A 25,564-nucleotide genomic window follows, 5' to 3' on the forward strand; every position below is an offset into this window, starting at 1 on the left:
TCAGTATGTTCAATAGCATTAAAAATATCTCAATTCGATCGTCTTTTTCCGCACGGCACTAATTACTAGTATCTTGAAAGCATAAATAACGATTTGATGACATTTTCTGGATAGTTGTGCTAGAATTATCATACCATGTTAAATTAGAATCGTGTTTATATAATTTACTGACTTCAGGCTGATTTACCTGATTTTACCTGATTTACTAATGTATATCATTTACCTAAATTAACTGATTTAGTACTTTTAACTTTAATACTTGTTTTTTTTAACTCCCCTTGTCCATTTTACGGTTAACTGAGGAGAAGATTATCATACAATAAAAGTGTGTTTTCAAGCTTATTCATATTCGAAGTTTACACAATATTGAATGTGAACGATTTATTCCATTAAAGTTGATAGCTATAATGAAAACCGTATTGTTTATATAGTATTGTCACATATTTATGAAGTATGTTTTTATAATTAATTATGATAAGATATTATATGTACAATGTGTTAGCATGCATATAATTAATTATGATAATAAAGTATGTATAATAAATTATGATAATACATTATGTATATGTACAATGTGTTAGTATGCATATAATTAATTATGAAATTAAAGTATGTATAATTAGTTTTGATAATACATTATGTATATGTACAAATTGTTAGTATGCATATAATTAATTATGAAAATAAAGTATGTATAATTAATTATGATAATACATTATGTATATGTACAATGTGTTCAATGATGAATAGGTTACCAGGTGTAACATACAGTTTCAAATGTCACTCTCCTGTCCAACTATCTTTCACGTTATTCTTTCATAATATAACACAAAAGGGCTTTCGGATGATAGAGAATCGGAATTTAAAAAAAAAAAAATCTGAATCCCTCTGGACTAGCATGCGGATGTGTGTGGTGTAGTGGAATTGGACTTGACTGAACGCCAGTGGTCATAGGGCCCACATGTTAAGCCGTCCGCCTTGAGTTTGAAGGTCAAGGGTTCGAGTTCCGGCCTGGTCATTGTATTTTCCCTCTCCTATTACATAAAACAGTCATATGATGTAGTTGTATTCATTGTCCTGCATATATCACTCAATTAATATCTAAATGTTTTATTCACATACATGTCTATCATATGTGCAACATAGAAACTTAAATCGAAATAAATACTAAAGATACAAAGCTTATATATATAAAAAAAAAATCTATGATGACATTTAGTAAACCTCACACAGAACTTTCTCGTGAAATGGACAATACTCGGTGAAAATTCAGGCCGTACGGCTCTCCATACACGAAAAAGATCACAAAGTAGGTCAATCAGCTGAGGTGAACTTGATGTGGCACATGTTTTGTCCCAGTAAAGTTTACAGGTAAGTAAATCTTGTCAACTACGGATGTTAAATGCAAAAGGACAATATCTCACATCTTTTGTTTTCATTACAATTAATATAAGTTTAGATGTTTTAATATGTTTATAGCAAGATCAGCGTTTCGCTCAGATTATGACCCAGATTTTGGCTGCATCTTAAGATAAGGGACGTGTCTCGTACATATACATATACTTACACGCGTATTTGTGTTATCGAGGAGAAAATGGACCTTCGAGACTTTCCATGGTCACAGCCTACTTTCTGTAAATTGAATTCGGATAATGGCCGGACATGTCATAAACTTTATATGTATGTGAAATAGATATCAAATCATATGTGAGGGGCTCGTTTGAGCATATACATGTACTCTGTTTGAATATAATATTGACGATATACATGTATGCATGTATGTATGGAGGGCCTATCGTAGACACAATGACATTATTTTAATTCATACGTCATGAAACATTGAGATTTTTTTTCTGCTGTCTTCAATACCTGTTAATCTTATCTGATCCTTCAATTATCAGTTTTTTTTCCGTGTTGATTTCATTTCCATCTTTTTGAAGTAGTGGTCGAACTGTCTACCACCTTTTTGAAGTTGTGGTCGAACTGTCTACCACATTTTGTTTGTTTTCCCCCGACGTTTCGCCCCTTCAATAAAATAAACCGTTAATAACAAAATAAAATTATTGAAATAAAAACTACCAGGTCTTTCAAAATAGTGCCTGGATAAGTATTTCCTCCTATTTCATTATAGTTGCTGTTACTGCAGTTAAATACGGGTGAGATTCGTTTCCCAAAGGATGCAAATCATGTTTTTTCTCTAGATCTAACAAGTTTTTTGAGAAAAACTTGATTACATCGCATGAAATCGCGGAAAGTCCCGAAATCAATTATTAAAATAAAAACATAAATATATATTAATTATTGATTTGTCGAATTATGAATATTCCGTTTTAACAAGATTGCGAACATCGATCTCAATATTATATTGATCTGTCTTTATACTGATAAATTCAATATTTTGGAAAGCATATAGACATAGCTATGTAGCTCAAAGAAGTCATTACATAAATAGAATGACACGCGTGAGTAATGCTCTCTTGATGTAGGGTGCATTCGATAAAGTTTAGACTGTTGCACAGTCAAGAAATTTCAACCACACGATATGGATAGTTCGCGAAAATCAATGCCTGATATGCTTTTGATTTTTACTGCACTACAACCAAACCAAGTTATGTGAATGATTTACTTATAGTATACTGAATATGTAAAAATGATTCAATGTAATTTATAGCTTATAGTTTTTTTAACTACCTTTACGTAAACATATATAAATGTAAAATTTCAATTTATTTCTATCAGATACCATTTAAAGAGTCCCCCCCCCCCCCCCCCAAAAAAAAACAAAACAAAAAAACCCCAAACAAACAAACAAACAAACAAACAAACAAACAAACAAACAAACAAACAAAACAAAACAAAACAACATAAGAACAAAAACAAACACAAAAAAATGTGTCGAATCAGCGGGTTTCCGTGACCAGACATGAGGTGATTATATATAGGCTGCTCAGGACGAGATTTGGGAATGCATACCAAGGATTATAGCTCTGTTGAAGGGACCAGATAAGGAAAAAAACTCTGTAGACAGGGAGAAGCTGTTCCATTTAGTGACCTACAAGTGTTCATAAACAACTGGCCCATGCAGTGAAGGTTTACTGAAAAGAACCATAACGTTGTAAATCTAATATCGCCGAGTACAAATGTGTTTGATTAATACCTCGACAATAGATCGGCATCGGGATTTTCTGTTTTGCGAGTTGCAAATATTTCATACATTGGCTTACAAACCATTCTAATTAGATAACATTACTTAACAGAAATGCAGCAGTATTAAATATTGTTCATTAAAAATAATGAATTGTCATCGCAACATACAGGACGGGTGTCTAGGGGGACACGTATGAGGACGGGTGCCAATGGGGACACGTATGAGGACGGGTGTCTAGGGTACACGTATGAGGACGGATGTCTAGGGGGACACGTATGAGGACGGGTGTCTAGGGGGACACGTATGAGGACGGTTGTCTAGGGGACACGTATGAGGACGGGTCTAGGGGGACACGTATGAGGACGGGTGTCTAGGGGACACGTATGATGACGGGTGTCTAGGGGACACGTATGAGGACGGGGGACACGATTGAGGACGAATGTGTTGGGGGACACGTATGAGGACGGAGGACACGTATGAGGACGGAGGATACGTATGAGGACGTGTGTCTAGGGGACACGAATGAGGACGAATGTGTTGGGGGGACACGTATGAGGACGGAGGACACGTATGAGGACGGGTGTCTAGGGGACACGTATGAGGACTGAGGACACGTATGAGGACGGGTGTCCAGGGGACACGTATGAGGACGGGGGACACGTATGAGGATGAATGTGTTGGGGGGGGGGACACGTATGAGGACTGATGTTTGGGGGGACACGTATGAGGACGGATGTCTAGCGGTACATGTATGAGGGCGGGTAACTAGGGGGACACGTATGAGGACGGGTGTCTAGGGGAAGTATGAGGACGGGTGTCTAGGGGGACACGTATCAGGACGGGGGACACGAATGAGGACGAATGTATTGGGGGGACACGTATGAGGACGGGTGTCTAGGGGACACGTATGAGGACGGAGGACACGTATGAGGACGTGTGTCTAGGGGGACACTTATGAGGACGGAGGACACGTATGAAGACGGGTGTCTAGGGGGACACGTATGAGGACGGAGGACACGTATGAGGACGGGTGTCTAGGGGACACGTATGAGGACGGGGGACACGTATGAGGACGAATGTGTTGGAGGGGAGGACACGTATGAGTACGGGTGTCTAGCGGTACGTGTATGAGGGCGGGTAACTAGGGGGACACGTATGAGGACGGGTGTCTAGAGGAAGTATGAGGACGGGTGTCTAGGGGACACGTATGAGGACGGGTGTCTAGGGGACACGAATGAGGACGAATGTGTTGGGAAGGGACACGTATAAGGACGGGTGTCTAGGGGACACGTATGAGGATGGGTGTCTAGGGGACACGTATGAGGACGGGTGTCTAGGGGACACGTATGATGACGGGTGTCTAGGGAACACGTATGAGGACGGATGTCTAGAGGGACACGTATGAGGACGGGTGTCTAAGAGGACACGTATGAGGACGGGTGTCTAGGGGACACGTATGAGGACAGGTGGCTAGGGGGAAACGTATGAGGAAGGGTGTCTAGGGGACACGTATGCGAACGTATGTCTACGGGGACACGTATGAGGACGGGTGTGTTGGGGGAGGGGGGGCACGTATGAGGACGGGTGTCTAGGGGGACACGTATGAGGACAGGGGACACGAATGAGGACGAATGTGTTGGGGAGGGACACGTATGAGGACGGATGTGTTGGTGGGGACACGTATGAGGACGGGTGTCAAGGGGACACGTATGAGGACGGGTGTTTAGGGGACACGCATGAGAACGGGTGTCTAGGGGGACACGTATGAGGACAGATGTCTAGGGGACACGTATGATGACGGGTGTCTAGGGGACACGTATGAGGACGGGTGTGTAGGGGAACACGTATGAGGACGGGGGACACGAAGGAGGACGAATGTGTTTGGGGGACACGTATGAGGACAGATGACACGTATGAGGACGGGTGTCTAGGGGACACGTATGAGGACGGAGGACACGTATGAGGACGAATGTGTTGGGCGGGGGAGGACACGTATGAGGACTGATGTTTGGGGGAGACGTATGAGGACGGGTGTCTAGCGGTACATGTATGAGGGCGGGTAACTAGGACACGTATGAGGACTGGTGTCTAGGGGGACACGTATGAGGACGGGGGACACGAATGAGGACGAATGTGTTGGGGGGACACGTATGAGGACGGAGGACACGTATGAGGACGGGTGTCTAGGGGACACGTATGAGGACCGGTGTCTAGGGGACACGTATGATGACGGGTGTCTAGGGAGACACGTATGATGACGGGTGTCTAGGGTACACGTATGAGGACGGATGTGTAGGGGGACACATATGAGAACGGGTGTCTAGGGGGACACGTATGAGGACGGGTGTCTAGGGGGACACGTATGAGGACGGGTCTAGGGGGACACGTATGAGGACGGGTGTCTAGGGGGACACGTATGAGGACGGGTGTCTAGGGGACACGTATAAGGACGGGTGTCTAGGGGGACACGTATGAGGACGGGTCTAGGGGGACACGTATGAGGACGGGTGTCTAGGGGGACACGTATGAGGACGGGTGTCTAGGGGACACGTATGAGGACGGGTGTCTAGGGGGACACGTATGAGGACGGGTGTCTAGGGGACACGTATGAGGACGGGTGTCTAGGGGGACACGTATGAGGACGGGTGTCTAGGGGACACGTACGTGGACGGTTGTGTAGGGGACATGTATGATGACGTGTGTCTAGGGGACACGTATGAGGACGGGTGTCTAGGGGGACACGTATGAGGTCGGGTGTCTAGCGGGACACGTATGAGGACGGGTATCTAGGGGACACGTATGAGGACGGGTGTCTAGGGGGACACGTATGAGGACGGGTGTCTAGGGGGACACGTATGAGGACGGGTGTCTAGGGGACACGTATGAGGACGGGTCTAGGGGGACATGTATGAGGACGGGTGTCTAGGGGACACGTATGAGGACGGATGTCTAGAGGGACACGTATGAGGACGGATGTGTTGGGGGGACACGTATGAGGACGGATGTGTTGGTGGGACACGTATGAGGACGGGTGTCTAGGAGGACACGTATGAGGATGGGTGTCTAGGGGGACATGTGTGAGAACGAGGGTGTTGGGGGGCGGGGACACGTACGTGGACGGTTGTGTAGGGGACATGTATGATGACGTGTGTCTAGGGGACACGGATGAGGACGGGTGTGTAGGGGACACGTATGAGGACGGGTGTCTAGGGGACACGTATGAGGACAGGTGTCTAGGGGGACACGTATGAGGACTGGTGTATAGAGGGACTCATGCCACAAAATATCACATTAAGTGAATTTGGTAATACATTTGCACTTGTCACTAGTTTTATATACGTTGAGACAGTTTTTATTGGCCGCTTCAGTCAGAAATCGATTGTGACGTCATAATATAGACAGTGACGTGATATTAGGAATTGTGAATAGCTCAACAAAATGGCTGCCTCTGCTTGAGTATGTCCTCTTCGTTTTGAATTTGATATCTGTCAAAATGTACCTTGTTCCAGTTATGTGATAAAAGTTTCTCAAATCTGTTTTCAATTTCCTATGAAATTTTTAATTAAGTCAAGTCGTGCAAAATATAAAATAAAACTTAAAATAAAACTCGTTTCATACAATATCATGTACATGATATTGTATGAAACGAGTTTTATTTTAAGTTTTATTTTATATGTATGAGACGAATGAAAAAACCATTAGATATCCTATATATAATATAGCTGTACATTTGTGGTAAAATATGACCAGACTAAAACACATAGAGCGGTTAGGTAGATCTATACACAGTTCTCTGTGCCATTGCATAAATTACACATAAATACCTGATCAAACATCCATGAGTGTCCCAAGCGGAATTTAACATTGTGATTCCTTATTCATACTGCCGATGAAGTTGTTATCAAATGTCGTTAATTTAAGCTTTTCAACTGACAAACCATTCTTTATTTTTTTTTTTATTTATTTATTTCATTTAAGAAATCATTGTGCCCTTTTTGTGAGTCGGCGGTTTGTAAGTTGTTTAACACATACAAAATTGTACCCTACCAATGGATAGATATTTATATACAAATTGTACCCTGCCAATGGATAGATATTTATATACAAAATTGTACCCTGCCAATGGATAGATATTTATATACAAATTGTACCCTGCCAATGGATAGATTATATATACAAATTGTACCCTGCCAATGGATAGATATTTATATACAAATTGTACCCTGCCAATGGATAGATATTTATATACAAATTGTACCCTGCCAATGGATAGATATTTATATACAAATTATACCCTGCCAATGGATAGATATTTATATACAAATTGTACCCTACCAATGGATAGATATTTATATACAAATTGTACCCTGCCAATGGATAGATATTTATATACAAATTGTACCCTGCCAATGGATAGATATTTATATACAAATTGTACCCTACCAATGGATAGATATTTATATACAAATTGTACCCTACCAATGGATAGATATTTATATACAAATTGTACCCTACCAATGGATAGATTATATATAAAAATTGTACCCTGCAAATGGATAGATATTTATATACAAATTGTACCCTGCCAATTGATAGATATTTATATACAAATTGTACCCTACCAATGGATAGATATTTATATACAAATTGTACCCTACCAATGGGTAGATATTAATATACAAATTGTACCCTACCAATGGATAGATATTTATATAAAAATTGTACCCTGCCAATGGATAGATATTTATATACAAATTGTACCCTGCCAATGGATAGATATTTATATACAAATTGTACCCTACCAATGGATAGATATTTATATAAAAATTGTACCCTGCCAATGGATAGATATTTATATACAAATTGTACCCTGCCAATGGATAGATATTTAGATGTGATATGATAGAAACGAAGTCGAGAATTCACAATTAATTATCTGGACAGCAGAAATATTGAGTTCCCGAAATGTAACGTATATATGAGATTGTTTGAATATGTCATTACTTCCAATATTCTATGTCCTTGCAACAAGAAAACGAGTAGCGTGCCTCCATCGGGGTTCGAACCTGCGATCCTCGATTTGCGAGTCCGCCGCTCTAGATCTACCAATCGTCCTGAAGGGAACCCTTTAGGGGAAGCGGGCAGGCTAAATGTTTACGTTCCTAGAAAGGAAGAATTTAAACTGGAAGGAACTTATATTCTCGAGATGGCATTAGACATTTTTCTCCTCCTCCTCCTCCTCCTCCTCCTCCTCCTCCTCCTCCTCCTTCTTCTTCTTTTTCTTCTTCTTCTTCTTCTTCTTCTTCTTCTTCTTCGCTGTTTCTGAGAATGTAAATATAAAACATTCTTGTTAATAACAAGCATTTTGTTTATTTATCTATTTATTTATTTTGTCTTGAAAATAGGTGTAGGATGGCGTTAAATCCAAAACTAATAAGAAGCTGCCAGAAGATAAAGATCCCACAAGGTATTTTGTCAAGACTCTGTACATCCGGGACTGTGTTCCTGGGAGATAAACGAGAACTCCACACGAAAGGACATTGTAGGACTTCATTAACATCCAAGGAACACAGATTTTTGAGGAAGACGGGTTCGATCTGTGTCCCTGTGAAGGAGTATTATGGCGGCACCAAATCCCAGGTTGTTTTTAAACAAAAGGATGGAGAGAATATCGTCACGAGTCCTTATGAGAATCAGGAGCTTCCAAATATCTCTTTTACAGAATTTGTTTTCTCACAGTTAGACGACCACAAGAGCCCGGTATCCATGGTAAGTAATAATAAAAGTGATTGTATGGAAGGCATCTACATGTAAACAGAATCACAGGGACTCGGCAAAAAGTCCCGACACACGATCAATATATATGCCTTATATGTACCATGTAGATTGACCGCGGCTTGGGAATTGTGCCAAGTCCCTGTGAACAGAATTTTGACCATTTTGTATATTAAATTTAAGTCAGATAATTAATGAATAAATATCGGTATCAGTTAAATAATTATCAAAAGTATTGGTACATGTATAAATCAAATAATGGATTAAAGTTTAGAGACTGGTAATTTATCAAGTTAGATCATTATCAAAAGTTCCAAAATAAGTCAAATAATTAATAAAGTTTCGGTAAAGGACAAATTATAGATTAAAGTTACGGTATAAGTCGAATGATGACGTTAATTTCACTCAATTTAGCATTGTCACCGCTCGTACCAGCTCATCTCTCAAGGGAACGTCATGAAACGTAAACTGTTATTATAATACGCCAATATCTCCAATGGGATTGAGTTTCAGTACCGACGCTCCCTAATTTACAGAGTTATTGCCCTTAGTTTAATTCACTCTTTATCTTTGTCAGCACTCTCTCAACGAAATTTCGTGAAACGTGATACATAACTTAGGTATGTCATTATCTTGGAAAAGTTCACATTTCTTGTCCGACACTCCCTTATTCACAGAGCTATTGTCCCAACTTTATTTCACTCAAATTTAACTTTTATCATCTCTCTTACCAGTACATTTCTCGACAAAATTTCATGAATCTTTGTAAATGGGTTTACTCCGTCGTTATCTCTGACAAGTTTGCTTTTCATAAGCCGAGCCTCTTATATACAGAGTTGTTGCCCTTAGTTTCTCACTGTCAAATCCAACTTTATCAGCGCTTGAAAGTTTATTTCTCAACATAATTTCTGTATATGGGGACGATGTGTCTTACCTACTACATAATTTCTGTATATGGGGACGATGTGTCTTATAGACATTTTCTAGTTGTTATTTTACCTTAAACATCTCAAACAGGATTAATTTTGCTTACGTATCAACGTTCTGTTTAGTGCGAGGGATTTTGTATCACTTATACCTTGTTATAGCCCATTTTTAAATATCTATTTATATGTACCTATCTATAGACAATAACATTTCTTCGAATTCAATTATGTTCCATTTGTAGAAATTAATATTTCGTTAACACGCAATATATTTTTTGACATCCATCCCTCTGTCCTACTTTCATAATTTATGATAAAATTAAATTAACTGACAGGTTGATTGTACAACCGGAAGGAAGCTATCGGCTGCCCAGTTAAAGGACATTTCTGTTCGCGTTGCAAGTGGACTGACGAAATTGGGATACAAAAAAGGAGATAAGATTCTAATATTTGCCAGAAATTGTATGGAGTACCCTTTAATGTTCCTTGCCTGTGGCGCTACGGGGATCGTACTGAGCACGGCCAACCCTGTGTATACCCCAAGTAAGTGTCCATCTGCAGAGACCTTTACAAACATATAGAGCTATCTCCCATCGTCGAGAACGCGACGAATTTTCATAAAACAAAAAACAAAAAGAATGAAAAGAATTCTTGCACTGAAATGTCCATTGATCAAAAATGTGGTTCAGATTTAAGGTTTGTGATTTTTTTTTTAAATAAAAACAAAAATTGTCTTTTTTATGGTTGAGATATAAAAATGAAAATAAATTCGGAAAATTGAGGGAAAGACTTAAGCAAATAAGAAAAGCGATCCGACATGAATCGTATTTAAGGTACGTCTTCATCTAAACAATTTGCTATATTATTTTTTTGATGGCGTTGTTTCAATCTCATTTTCGGCATGTGTTTTCTGTTCATTTTTAGGTGAACTTGCCCGTCAGTTAAAACATTCTGGATGCGTTGCTATAGTAACGTTACCGACGATGCTCGAGACTGTGCGGAAAGCTATGGAGTCAGATCCAGAGGTCAAACCAAACATAAAGGTCAGACTCATAGGTCATAGATCCATTATTATGATAATTATAGCACAGCATACATGTGTGAGAGTACGTGAGTGTATGTTTTGTGCGGATGTCTTTGTCATATATGTCTATTATTTAATATGTGAAAAATCGTCGAAAATTAAAAGAATTATGCAAAAAAAATATATAAAAAAATTGAAAATAAGAAAAAAAACAGTCCTAAAGATTGAAGTATGAAATATATATGTCATCTTCGCTAGCCAAGGCTTCTGATTACGTTACACTCCACGAACGTAATCAGAAGCCTTGGCTAGCGAAGATGTATATATGTGTGCTGATAGTAAACTCATTAATGTCAGTTTGTTCAAATTCACCCGTAATATTCGAATGAAATTGTTCAATGAATTGACGTAACTCCTCTGATAAAGCACTAGAAATATCTCCTCTGACATAGCACAAGAAATATCTCTTGTGACATAGCACAAGAAATATCTCTTCTGACATAGCACTAGAAATATCTCTTCTGACATAGCACTAGAAATATCTCTTCTGACATAGCACAAGAAATATCTCCTCTGACATAGCACAAGAAATATCTCCTTTGACATAGCACTAGTAATATCTCCTCTGACATAGTACCAAAATTTCTCCTCTGACATAACAACAGAAATATCTCCTTTGACATAGCACTAGAAATATCTCTTCTGACATAGCACTAGAAATATCTCTTCTGACATAGCACAAGAAATATCTCCTTTGACATAGCACTAGTAATATCTCTTCTGACATAGCACTAGAAATATCTCTTCTGACATAGCACAAGAAATATCTCCTCTGACATAGCACAAGAAATATCTCTTCTGACATAGCACTAGAAATATCTCCTCTGACATAGCACAAGAAATATCTCCTCTGACATAGCACAAGAAATATCTCCTCTGACATAGCACAAGAAATATCTCTTCTGACATAGCACTAGAAATATCTCTTCTGACATAGCACTAGAAATATCTCCTTTGACATAGCACTAGAAATATCTCCTCTGACATAGCACTAGAAATATCTCTTCTGACATAGCACTAGAAATATCTCCTTTGACATAGCACTAGAAATATCTCTTCCGACATAGCAATAGAAATATCTCTTCTGACATAGCACTAGAAATACTCCTCTGACAAAGCACTAGAAATATCTCCTCTAACAAAGCAACAGAAATATTTTCAAAATTAATCTATAGCTGTGTTTTAGTATACAATGCCAAACATTCTTAAAGAACCAAAACAACAAAATGACGTTTTCTGTTTATATTATGTTGAGCTATGTTTGATACAATAGATGGATTCTACAGCCATTACTATTTTTTTGTGTTATTTCAGCATGTGATATCAATTGGGGAGAGCGAGGGGTGTGTCCCATTTTCTCTACTGACAGAGGATGATGGGAAGGCATTTCCCGACAATATTGACATTGACCCAATGACTGATGTCCTGACCTTGCCCTACTCCAGTGGAACAACAGGGCTTCCAAAGGGAGTGGAACTCACTCATCACAACTTAGTGTCTAATCTCATCCAAACCATCAAGTATGTATCTCCCCCATCCCTACCCCCATCAGATCCTCAGTGTCTAATCTCATCCAAACCATCAAGTCTGTATCTCCCCCATCCTTACCCCCATCAGCTCCTCAGTGCCTAATCTCATCAAAGCCATCAAGTATGTGTCTCCCCCATCCTTACCCCCATCAGCTCCTCAGTGTCTAAACTCATCCAAGCCATCAAGTATGTATCTCCCCCATCCCTACCCCCATCAGATCCCCAGTGTCTAATCTCATTGAAGCCATCAAGTATGTATCTCCCCCATCCTTACCCCCATCAGCCCCTCAGTGTCTAATCTCATCCAAGCCATCAAGTATGTATCTCCCCCATCCCTACCCCCATCAGATCCTCAGTGTCTAATCTTATCCAAACCATCAAGTCTGTATCTCCCCCATCCCTACCCCCATCAGATCCCCAGTGTCTAATCTCATCCAAGCCATCAAGTATGTATCTCCCCCATCCCTACCCCCGTCAGCTCCTCAGTGTCTAATCTCATTGAAGCCATCAAGTATGTATCTCCCCCATCCTTACCCCCATCAGCCCCTCAGTGTCTAATCTCATCCAAGCCATCAAGTATGTATCTCCCCCATCCCTACCCCCATCAGATCCTCAGTGTCTAATCTTATCCAAACCATCAAGTCTGTATCTCCCCCATCCCTACCCCCATCAGATCCCCAGTGTCTAATCTCATCCAAGCCATCAAGTATGTATCTCCCCCATCCCTACCCCCGTCAGCTCCTCAGTGTCTAATCTCATTGAAGCCATCAAGTATGTATCTCCCCCATCCTTACCCCCATCAGCTCCTCAGTGTCTAATATCATCCAAGCCATCAAGTATGTATCTCCCCCATCCTTACCCCCATCATCTCCTCAGTGTCTAATCTCATCCAAACCATCAAGTATGTATCTCCCCCATCCTTACCCCCATCAGCTCCTCAGTGTCTAATCTCATCCAAACCATCAAGTATGTATCTCCCCCATCCTTACCTCCATCAGCTCCTCAGTGTCTAATCTCATCCAAGCCATCAAGTATGTCTCTCCCCCATCCCTACCCCCATCAGCTCCCCAGTGTCTAATCTCATTGAAGCCATCAAGTTTGTATCTCCCCCATCCTTACCCCCATCAGCCCCTCAGTGTCTAATCTCAAGCAATAAGTATGTTTCCCCCCCATCCCTACCCCCATCAGATCCCCAGTGTCTAATCTCATCCAAACCATCAAGTTTGTATCTCCCCCATCCCTACCCCCATCAGATTCCCTGTGCCTAATCTCATCCAAACCATCAAGTATGTTTCTCCCCCATCCTTACCCCCATTAGATCCTCATTGCTAATCTCATCCAAACCATCAAGTATGTATCTCCCCCATCCCTACCCCCATAGATCCTCAGTGTCTAATCTCATCCAAACCATCAAGTCTGTATCTCCCCCATCCTTACCCCCATCAGCTCCTCAGTGCCTAATCTCATCAAAGCCATCAAGTATGTGTCTCCCCCATCCCTACCCCCATCAGCTCCTCAGTGTCTAATCTCATTGAAGCCATCAAGTATGTATCTCCCCCATCCTTACCCCCATCAGCCCCTCAGTGTCTAATCTCATCCAAGCCATCAAGTATGTATCTCCCCCATCCCTACCCCCATCAGATCCTCAGTGTCTAATCTTATCCAAACCATCAAGTCTGTATCTCCCCCATCCCTACCCCCATCAGATCCCCAGTGTCTAATCTCATCCAAGCCATCAAGTATGTATCTCCCCCATCCCTACCCCCATCAGCTCCTCAGTGTCTAATCTCATCCAAGCCATCAAGTATGTATCTCCCCCATCCCTACCCCCATCATATCCTCAGTGTCTAATCTCATCCAAACCATCAAGTATGTATCTCCCCCATCCTTACCCCCATCAGCTCCTCAGTGTCTAATCTCATCCAAGCCATCAAGTATGTCTCTCCCCCATCCCTACCCCCATCAGCTCCCCAGTGTCTGATCTCATTGAAGCCATCAAGTTTGTATCTCCCCCATCCTTACCCCCATCAGCACCTCAGTGTCTAATCTCATCCAATAAGTATGTTTCCCCCCCATCCCTACCCCCATCAGATCCCCAGTGTCTAATCTCATCCAAACCATCAAGTTTGTATCTCCCCCATCCCTACCCCCATCAGATTCCCTGTGCCTAATCTCATCCAAACCATCAAGTATGTATCTCCCCCATCCTTACCCCCATTAGATCCTCATTGCTAATCTCATCCAAACCATCAAGTATGTATCTCCCCCATCCCTACCCCCATCATCTGCTCATTGTCTAATCTCATACAAACCATCAAGTTTGTATCTCCCCAATCCCTACCCCCATCAGATCCTCAGTGTCTAATCTCAACCAATTAAGTATGTCTCTCCCCCATCCCTACCCCCATCAGCTCCCCAGTGTCTAATCTCATTGAAGCCATCAAGTTTGTATCTCCCCCATCCCTACCCCCATCAGATCCCCAGTGTCTAATCTCATCCAAACCATCAAGTATGTATCTCCCCCATCCCTACCCCCATCAGATCCCCAGTGTCTAATCTCATCCAAACCATCAAGTATATATCTCCCCCATCCCTACCCCCATCAGATCCTCAGTGTCTAATCTCATCCAAACCATCAAGTATGTATCTCCCCCATCCCTACCCCCATCAGATCCCCTGTGCCTAATCTCATCCAAACCATCAAGTTTGTATCTCCCCCATCCTTACCCCAATCAGATCCTCAGTGTCTAATCTCATCCAAACCATCAAGTATGTATCTCCCCCATCCCTACCCCCATCAGATCCCCAGTGTCTAATCTCATCCAAACCATCAAGTATGTATCTCCCCCATCCCTACCCCCATCAGATCCCCAGTATCGAATCTCATCCAAACCATCAAGTTTGTATCTCTCCCATCCATACCCTCATCAGATCCTCAGTGTCTAATCTCATACAAACCATCAAGTATATATCTCCCCCATCCATACCCCCATCAGATCCTCAGTGTCTAATATCATCCAAACCATCACGTATGTATCTCCCCCATCCCTATCCCTATCAGCTCCTCAGTGTCTAATCTCATCCAAACCATCAAGTATATATCTCCCCCATCCTTACCCCCATCAGATCCCCAGTGTCTAATCTCATCCAAACCATCAAGTATATATCTCCCCCATCCCTACCCCCATCAGATCCCCAGTATCGAATCTCATCCAAGCCATCAAGTATGTATCTCCCCCATCCCTACCCCCATCAGATCCCCTGTGTCTAATCTCATCCAAGCCATCAAGTATGTATCTCCCCCATTCCTACCCCCATCAGATCCCCAGTGTCTAATCTCATCCAAGCCATCAAGTATGTATCTCCCCCATCCCTACCCCCATCAGATCCCCAGTGTCTAATCTCATACAAACCATCAAGTGTATGTCTCCCCCATCCCTACCCCCATCAGATCCTCAGTGTCTAATCTCATCCAAACCATCAAGTATGTGTCTCCCCCATCCTTACCCCCATCATCTCCTCATTGTCTTATCTCATACAAACCATCAAGATTGTATCTCCCCCATCCCTACCCCCATCAGATCCCCTGTGCCTAATCTCATCCAAACCATCAAGTATGTGTCTCCTCCATCCTTACCCCCATCATCTCCTCATTGTCTAATCTCATACAAACCATCAAGTTTGTATCTCCCCCATCCTTACCCCCATCAGATCCTCAGTGTCTAATATCATCCAAGCCATCAAGTATATATCTCCCCCATCCTTACCCCCATCATATCCCCAGTGTCTAATCTCATCCAAACCATCAAGTATGTGGCTCCCCCATCCCTACCCCCATCAGATCCTGAGTGTCTTAGCTCATCCAAACCATCAAGTGTATGTCTCCCCCATCCCTACCCCCATCAGATCCTCAGTGTCTAATCTCATCCAAACCATCAAGTATGTGTCTCCCCCATCCTTACCCCCATCATCTCCTCATTGTCTAATCTCATACAAACCATCAAGATTGTATCTCCCCCATCCCTACCCCCATCATATCCCCTGTGCCTAATCTCATCCAAACCATCAAGTTTGTATCTCCCCCATCCTTACCCCCATCAGATCCTCAGTGTCTAATATCATCCAAGCCATCAAGTATATATCTCCCCCATCCTTACCCCCATCATATCCCCAGTGCCTAATCTCATCCAAACCATCAAGTATGTTGCTCCCCCATCCCTACCCCCATCAGCTCCTCAGTGTCTAATCTCATCCAAGCCATCAAGTATGTATCTCCCCCATCCCTACCCCCATCATATCCTCAGTGTCTAATCTCATCCAAACCATCAAGTATGTATCTCCCCCATCCTTACCCCCATCAGCTCCTCAGTGTCTAATCTCATCCAAGCCATCAAGTATGTCTCTCCCCCATCCCTACCCCCATCAGCTCCCCAGTGTCTAATCTCATTGAAGCCATCAAGTTTGTATCTCCTCCATCCTTACCCCCATCAGCACCTCAGTGTCTAATCTCATCCAATAAGTATGTTTCCCCCCCCCCATCCCTACCCCCATCAGATCCCCAGTGTCTAATCTCATCCAAACCATCAAGTTTGTATCTCCCCCATCCCTACCCCCATCAGATTCCCTGTGCCTAATCTCATCCAAACCATCAAGTATGTATCTCCCCCATCCTTACCCCCATTAGATCCTCATTGCTAATCTCATCCAAACCATCAAGTATGTATCTCCCCCATCCCTACCCCCATCAGATCCCCAGTGTCTAATCTCATCCAAACCATCAAGTATATATCTCCCCCATCCCTACCCCCATCAGATCCTCAGTGTCTAATCTCATCCAAACCATCAAGTATGTATCTCCCCCATCCCTACCCCCATCAGATCCCCTGTGCCTAATCTCATCCAAACCATCAAGTTTGTATCTCCCCCATCCTTACCCCCATCAGATCCTCAGTGTCTAATCTCATCCAAACCATCAAGTATGTATCTCCCCCATCCCTACCCCCATCAGATCCCCAGTGTCTAATCTCATCCAAACCATCAAGTATGTATCTCCCCCATCCCTACCCCCATCAGATCCCCAGTATCGAATCTCATCCAAACCATCAAGTTTGTATCTCTCCCATCCATACCCTCATCAGATCCTCAGTGTCTAATCTCATACAAACCATCAAGTATATATCTCCCCCATCCATACCCCCATCAGATCCTCAGTGTCTAATATCATCCAAACCATCAAGTATGTATCTCCCCCATCCCTATCCCTATCAGCTCCTCAGTGTCTAATCTCATCCAAACCATCAAGTATATATCTCCCCCATCCTTACCCCCATCAGATCCCCAGTGTCTAATCTCATCCAAACCATCAAGTATATATCTCCCCCATCCCTACCCCCATCAGATCCCCAGTATCGAATCTCATCCAAGCCATCAAGTATGTATCTCCCCCATCCCTACCCCCCATCAGATCCCCTGTGTCTAATCTCATCCAAGCCATCAAGTATGTATCCCCCCCATCCCTACCCCCATCAGATCCCCTGTGTCTAATCTCATCCAAGCCATCAAGTATGTATCTCCCCCATCCCTACCCCCATCAGATCCCCAGTGTCTAATCTCATCCAAGCCATCAAGTATGTATCTCCCCCATCCCTACCCCCATCAGATCCCCAGTGTCTAATCTCATACAAACCATCAAGTGTATGTCTCCCCCATCCCTACCCCCATCAGATCCTCAGTGTCTAATCTCATCCAAACCATCAAGTATGTGTCTCCCCCATCCTTACCCCCATCATCTCCTCATTGTCTAATCTCATACAAACCATCAAGATTGTATCTCCCCCATCCCTACCCCCATCAGATCCCCTGTGCCTAATCTCATCCAAACCATCAAGTTTGTATCTCCCCCATCCTTACCCCCATCAGATCCTCAGTGTCTAATATCATCCAAGCCATCAAGTATATATCTCCCCCATCCTTACCCCCATCATATCCCCAGTGTCTAATCTCATCCAAACCATCAAGTATGTGGCTCCCCCATCCCTACCCCCATCAGATCCTGAGTGTCTTAGCTCATCCAAACCATCAAGTGTATGTCTCCCCCATCGCTACCCCCATCAGATCCTCAGTGTCTAATCTCATCCAAACCATCAAGTATGTGTTTCCCCCATCCTTACCCCCATCATCTCCTCATTGTCTAATCTCATACAAACCATCAAGATTGTATCTCCCCCATCCCTACCCCCATCAGATCCCCTGTGCCTAATCTCATCCAAACCATCAAATTTGTATCTCCCCCATCCTTACCCCCATCAGATCCTCAGTGTCTAATATCATCCAAGCCATCAAGTATATATCTCCCCCATCCTTACCCCCATCATATCCCCAGTGTCTAATCTCATCCAAACCATCAAGTATGTTGCTCCCCCATCCCTACCCCCATCAGATCCTAAGTGTCTTAGCTCATCCAAACCATCAAGTATGTATCTCCCCCATCCCTACCCCCATCAGATCCCCTGTGTCTAATCTCATCCCAGCCATCAAGTATTTATCTCCCCCATCCCTACCCCCATCAGATCCCCAGTGTCTAATCTCATCCAAACCATGAAGTCTGTATCTCCCCCATCCCTACCCCCATCAGATCCCCAGTATCGAATCTCATCCAAGCCATCAAGTCTGTATCTCCCCCATCCCTACCCCCATCAGATCCCCTGTGTCTAATCTCATCCAAGCCATCAAGTATGTATCTCCCCAATCCCTACCCCCATCAGATCCCCAGTGTCTAATCTCATCCAAACCATCAAGTATATATCTCCCCCATCCCTACCCCCATCAGATCCCCAGTATCGAATCTCATCCAAACCATCAAGTATGTATCTCCCCCATCCCTACCCCCATCAGATCCCCAGTATCGAATCACATCCAAACCATCAAGTTTGTTGCTCCCCCATCCCTACCCCCATCCCTACCCCCATCATCTCCTCATTGTCTAATCTCATACAAACCATTAAGTATGTATCTCCCCCATCCCTACCCCCATCAGCTCCCCAGTGTCTAATCTCATCCAAACCATCAAGTATGTATCTCCCCCATCCCTACCCCCATCAGCTCCCCAGTGTCTAATCTCATCCAAACCATCCAGTATGTATCTCCCCCATCCCTACCCCCATCAGATCCCCAGTGTCTAATCTCATCCAAGCCATCAAGTATATATCTCCCCCATCCCTACCCCCATCAGATCCCCAGTGTCTAATCTCATCCAAACCATCCAGTATGTATCTCCCCCATCCTTACCCCCATCAGATCCCCAGTGTCTAATCTCATCCAAACCATCAAGTATATATCTCCCCCATCCCTACCCCCATCAGATCCCCAGTATCGAATCTCATCCAAGCCATCAAGTATGTATTTCCCCCATCCCTACCCCCATCAGATCCCCTGTGTCTAATCTCATCCAAGCCATCAAGTATGTATCTCCCCCATCCCTACCCCCATCAGATCCCCAGTGTCTAATCTCATCCAAGCCATCAAGTATGTATCTCCCCCATCCCTACCCCCATCAGATCCCCAGTGTCTAATCTCATACAAACCATCAAGTGTATGTCTCCCCCATCCCTACCCCCATCAGATCCTCAGTGTCTAATCTCATCCAAACCATCAAGATTGTATCTCCCCCATCCCTACCCCCATCAGATCCCCTGTGCCTAATCTCATCCAAACCATCAAGTTTGTATCTCCCCCATCCTTACCCCCCATCAGATCCTCAGTGTCTAATATCATCCAAGCCATCAAGTATATATCTCCCCCATCCTTACCCCCATCATATCCCCAGTGTCTAATCTCATCCAAACCATCAAGTATGTTGCTCCCCCATCCCTACCCCCATCAGATCCTAAGTGTCTTAGCTCATCCAAACCATCAAGTGTATGTCTCCCCCATCCCTACCCCCATCAGATCCTCAGTGTCTAATCTCATCCAAACTATCAAGTATGTGTCTCCCCCATCCTTACCCCCATCATCTCCTCATTGTCTAATCTCATACAAACCATCAAGATTGTATCTCCCCCATCCCTACCCCCATCAGATCCCCTGTGCCTAATCTCATCCAAACCATCAAGTTTGTATCTCCCCCATCCTTACCCCCATCAGATCCTCAGTGTCTAATATCATCCAAGCCATCAAGTATATATCTCCCCCATCCTTACCCCCATCATATCCCCAGTGTCTAATCTCATCCAAACCATCAAGTATGTTGCTCCCCCATCCCTACCCCCATCAGATCCTAAGTGTCTTAGCTCATCCAAACCATCAAGTATGTATCTCCCCCATCCCTACCCCCATCAGATCCCCTGTGTCTAATCTCATCCAAGCCATCAAGTATGTATCTCCCCCATCCCTACCCCCATCAGATCCCCAGTGTCTAATCTCATCCAAACCATGAAGTCTGTATCTCCCCCATCCCTACCCCCATCAGATCCCCAGTATCGAATCTCATCCAAGCCATCAAGTCTGTATCTCCCCCATCCCTACCCCCATCAGATCACCTGTGTCTAATCGCATCCAAGCCATCAAGTATGTATCTCCCCCATCCCTACCCCCATCAGATCCCCAGTGTCTAATCTCATCCAAACCATCAAGTATATATCTCTCCCATCCCTACCCCCATAAGATCCCCAGTATCGAATCTCATCCAAACCATCAAGTATGTATCTCCCCCATCCCTACCCCCATCAGATCCCCAGTATCGAATCACATCCAAACCATCAAGTTTGTTGCTCCCCCATCCCTACCCCCATCATCTCCTCATTGTCTAATCTCATACAAACCATTAAGTATGTATCTCCCCCATCCCTACCCCCATCAGCTCCCCAGTGTCTAATCTCATCCAAACCATCAAGTATGTATCTCCCCCATCCCTACCCCCATCAGCTCCCCAGTGTCTAATCTCATCCAAACCATCAAGTATGTATCTCCCTCATCCCTACCCCCATCAGATCCCCAGTGTCTAATCTCATCCAAACCATCCAGTATGTATCTCCCCCATCCCTACCCCCATCAGATCCCCAGTGTCTAATCTCATCCAAGCCATCAAGTATATATCTCCCCCATCACTACCCCCATCAGATCCCCAGTGTCTAATCTCATCCAAACCATCCAGTATGTATCTCCCCCATCCCTACCCCCATCAGATCCCCAGTGTCTAATCTCATCCAAGCCATCAAGTATGTATCTTCCCCATCCCTACCCCCATCAGATCCCCAGTGTCTAATCTCATCCAAGCCATCAAGTATGTATCTCCCCCATCCCTACCCCCATCAGATCCCCAGTGTCTAATCTCATCCAAGCCATCAAGTATGTATCTTCCCCATCCCTACCCCCATCAGCTCCCCAGTGTCTAATCTCATCCAAACCATCAAGTATGTATCTCCCCCATCCCTACCCCCATCATCTCCACAGTGTCTAATCTCAACCAATTAAGTATGTGTCTCCCCCATCACTACCCCCCATCAGATCCCCAGTGTCTAATCTCATCCAAACCATCCAGTATGTATCTCCCCCATCCCTACCCCCATCAGATCCCCAGTGTCTAATCTCATCCAAGCCATCAAGTATATATCTCCCCCATCCCTACCCCCATCAGATCCCCAGTGTCTAATCTCATCCAAGCCATCAAGTATGTATCTTCCCCATCCCTACCCCCATCAGATCCCCAGTGTCTAATCTCATCCAAGCCATCAAGTATGTATCTTCCCCATCCCTACCCCCATCAGATCCCCAGTGTCTAATCTCATCCAAGCCATCAAGTATGTATCTTCCCCATCCCTACCCCCATCAGCTCCCCAGTGTCTAATCTCATCCAAACCATCAAGTATGTATCTCCCCCATCCCTACCCCCATCATCTCCACAGTGTCTAATCTCAACCAATTAAGTATGTGTCTCCCCCATCCCTACCCCCATCAGATCCTCAGTGTCTAATCTCATCCAAGCCATCAAGTATGTATCTCCCCCATCCTTACCCCCATCAGATCCCCAGTGTCTAATCTCATCCAAACCATCAAGTATGTGTCTCCCCTATCCTTACCCCCATCAACTCCTCAGTGTCTAATCTCATCCAAACCATCAAGTATGTATCTCCCCCATCCCTACCCCCATCAGATCCTCAGTGTCTAATCTCATCCAATAAGTATGTATCTCCCCCATCCCTACACCCATCAGATCCAGTAATTTAGTGATAATGTGAGCGCCTTAGGCCCGTCGGTAAATGAATATAGCAAATTTGCAATCATTCAGGATCAGGCGCGGATCCAGGATTTTCCGAGGTGGGTGGGGGCAGTAATTTAGTGATAATGCGAGCGCCGTAGCCTAATTTTTTTCCCATTTTTAAGGCTATAAAAAATGTCCTCCTCCGAAAAAAAGGGAAAATTTACCTAGAATAGGTATTCACTTTAAAAACTTATTATTTTTCCTTAATAATTGACAGGTTTTTAACTTTTCGAATCTGATAGAATGTGTATCTAAAGCGAACCCTATATGCTGCTAATTTGTCGACAACATATGCCAGTGCCGTTTCATGTTAAACGGTGTTTCCTCATTCGTACCTGTCGGTAATTAGTATCACTCTATTCACGTTAAAACCGCGCATTCTTATCCGTGTTGCGTTTCTGTCTTGCTCTCGTTATGAAATCAATCAACTTCACAAATTATCATCAACTTATCGAATCTATGTGATGAAGTTAAGCAAAATTTCGTATTAAGATATAAATATTGACTTACCAGGCTAGTGCAGACGACCGACACACAGGTCTGAGAATTGATATACTTGTACAAGATTAAGTTTTTACCGTTGCCTTCAAGAAAACATTTTCGGTTCGAAAATTTACAGATATTTATCGAAATGAATATAAAAATTCGCGACCATATCAATGACAACCTCTCAACAATAAACAAAAATCTCAAAGTAACAAGAAAGCCACATTCATTGAATTTCACCAAATTCATCCATGTTTTACAATGAGGTCATTATGCCCTATGGTCATATTGAAAATTATTTACTTATTGTGGCAAGAATAAAAAGAGAAAATTTAAATCGTACATGTCTTATTGTTTGCCGTAACTAACAGTGCTGATGAATTGCTAATCTGGTTTATCCATTTCTTTGACAGAGGCCCGATGAAGCTGGACCCTAGGACTGAATGTCTGATGGGTTTCCTCCCTTTTTACCACATCTACGGAATGGTCCCAGTCCAGTTTGGTGCCATATGCCTGGGAACTAAACTAGTCGTCATGCCAAAGTTTGAACAAGAAGAATTCCTCCGAGCCATACAGGAGCATAAGGTTAGCACAAACTAATGTGAACGAAATATTGTCTGTACACAGAATCTCCCGCTAATATTTGTGGCAGTTGTCACTATTTATACCTAGAATCCCCCTGTTCTTGTGGCCGCTATCACTGTCTATACAATGAGTATTCTCAAGTTGTCTTTTGCCATAATCAGTAGACTTGGGTGTCCATATGAATATGGCGTTGTTATGTTGCTCGAAAATGAACCACGTGGTTGCAGTATTGCATTGGTGTTTGAACTGTTAAATGTTTTTGTTTATTTTTGGTGAAATGCATTATATTTATATCCAGACGATATCACATGAATTGTAGTGTATTCGAAATTTTAAAATAACATCTGTGTCAAATTCTAATAACTTTTCAGGTGTCATACATGCATATCGTCCCACCCACTGCCTTGTTTCTGGCCAAAAGCCCCCTGGTGGATGAATTTGATGTCAGTAGTTTGAAGACTTTGGTGAGTGCCGCCGCGCCTCTAGGTGTAGGACTGACGGAGGAAACCAAGACCAGACTCAAGGTGGACATCACACAAGGTATCTGTAATGTAAACAAGGTGGACATCACACAAGGTATCTGTAATGTAAACAAGGTGGACATCACACAAGGTATCTGTAATGTAAACAAGATGGACATCACACAAGGTATCTGTAATGTAAACAAGGTGGACATCACACAAGGTATCTGTAATGTAAACAAGGTGGACATCACACAAGGTATCTGTAATGTAAACAAGGTGGACATCACACAAGGTATCTGTAATGTAAACAAGGTGGACATCACACAAGGTATCTGTAATGTAAACAAGATGGACATCACACAAGGTATCTGTAATGTAAACAAGGTGGACATCACACAAGGTATCTGTAATGTAAACAAGGTGGACATCACACAAGGTATCTGTAATGTAAACAAGATGGACATCACACAAGGTATCTGTAATGTAAACAAGGTGGACATCACACAAGGTATCTGTAATGTAAACTCATTCCACAACAATTGCAAAATAAGTTATATCAACTTAAATTAATCACGCTTGTTCGCCCGGATGGAAGCGCGCAGGGGGTTTTCTTTGGGAGGAAACCGGAGTACCCGGGAAAACCCACGTGTATCGGGCAGGTGACCCCATACCTTTTCACGTCCGGTCGGGGAATTGAACCCCGGCCGCCTAGGTGAATGGCAATTGTGTTACCACTGTGTCACCCGACCACCCTGTATCTGTATGGATTCGCTCTCACAACATCCATCATTAGAAAGATAAAGTAGTTGCGATCACAAGATACAATATTATAAATACTTGGTGTCTTGTGTATACGGTCTGACGGAGTGCTGTCCTTTATATATACATGGTGTATTCTATTGTAACATACGGTCTGACGGAGTGCTGTCCTTTATAAATACATGGTGTATTCTATTGTAACATACGGTCTGACGGAGTGCTGTCCTTTATATATACATGGTGTATTCTATTGTAACATACGGTCTGACGGAGTGCTGTCCTTTATATATACATTGTGTATTGTAACATACGGTCTGACGGAGTGCTGTCCTTTATAAATACATTGTGTATTCTATTGTAACATACGGTCTGACGGAGTGCTGTCCTTTATAAATACATGGTGTATTCTATTGTAACATACGGTCTGACGGAGTGCTGTCCTTTATATATACATGGTGTATTCTATTGTAACATACGGTCTGACGGAGTGCTGTCCTTTATAAATACATTGTGTATTCTATTGTAACATACGGTCTGACGGAGTGCTGTC

General features: G+C 43.0%; 1 protein-coding gene across 1 annotated transcript in view; it reads left to right on the forward strand.

Annotated features, from left to right (window-relative positions):
* Window positions 1-1,300: 1,300 nt before the first annotated feature.
* LOC117336091 (probable 4-coumarate--CoA ligase 1) overlaps window positions 1,301-25,564 on the forward strand; it is a 40,077-nt gene continuing 15,813 nt past the window's right edge. The window contains exons 1-7 of the mRNA XM_033896468.1: window positions 1,301-1,371; window positions 8,554-8,917; window positions 10,185-10,392; window positions 10,774-10,892; window positions 12,248-12,453; window positions 23,620-23,791; window positions 24,163-24,331. Of these exons, the coding sequence (XP_033752359.1) occupies window positions 1,337-1,371; window positions 8,554-8,917; window positions 10,185-10,392; window positions 10,774-10,892; window positions 12,248-12,453; window positions 23,620-23,791; window positions 24,163-24,331 (1,273 nt within the window). The 5' untranslated portion in view covers window positions 1,301-1,336. The remainder of the gene's footprint in view (window positions 1,372-8,553; window positions 8,918-10,184; window positions 10,393-10,773; window positions 10,893-12,247; window positions 12,454-23,619; window positions 23,792-24,162; window positions 24,332-25,564) is intronic.

Source organism: Pecten maximus, chromosome 10 (genome assembly GCF_902652985.1).
Source record: "Pecten maximus chromosome 10, xPecMax1.1, whole genome shotgun sequence".
In the NCBI taxonomy this organism is placed as follows: Eukaryota; Metazoa; Mollusca; class Bivalvia; order Pectinida; family Pectinidae; genus Pecten; species Pecten maximus.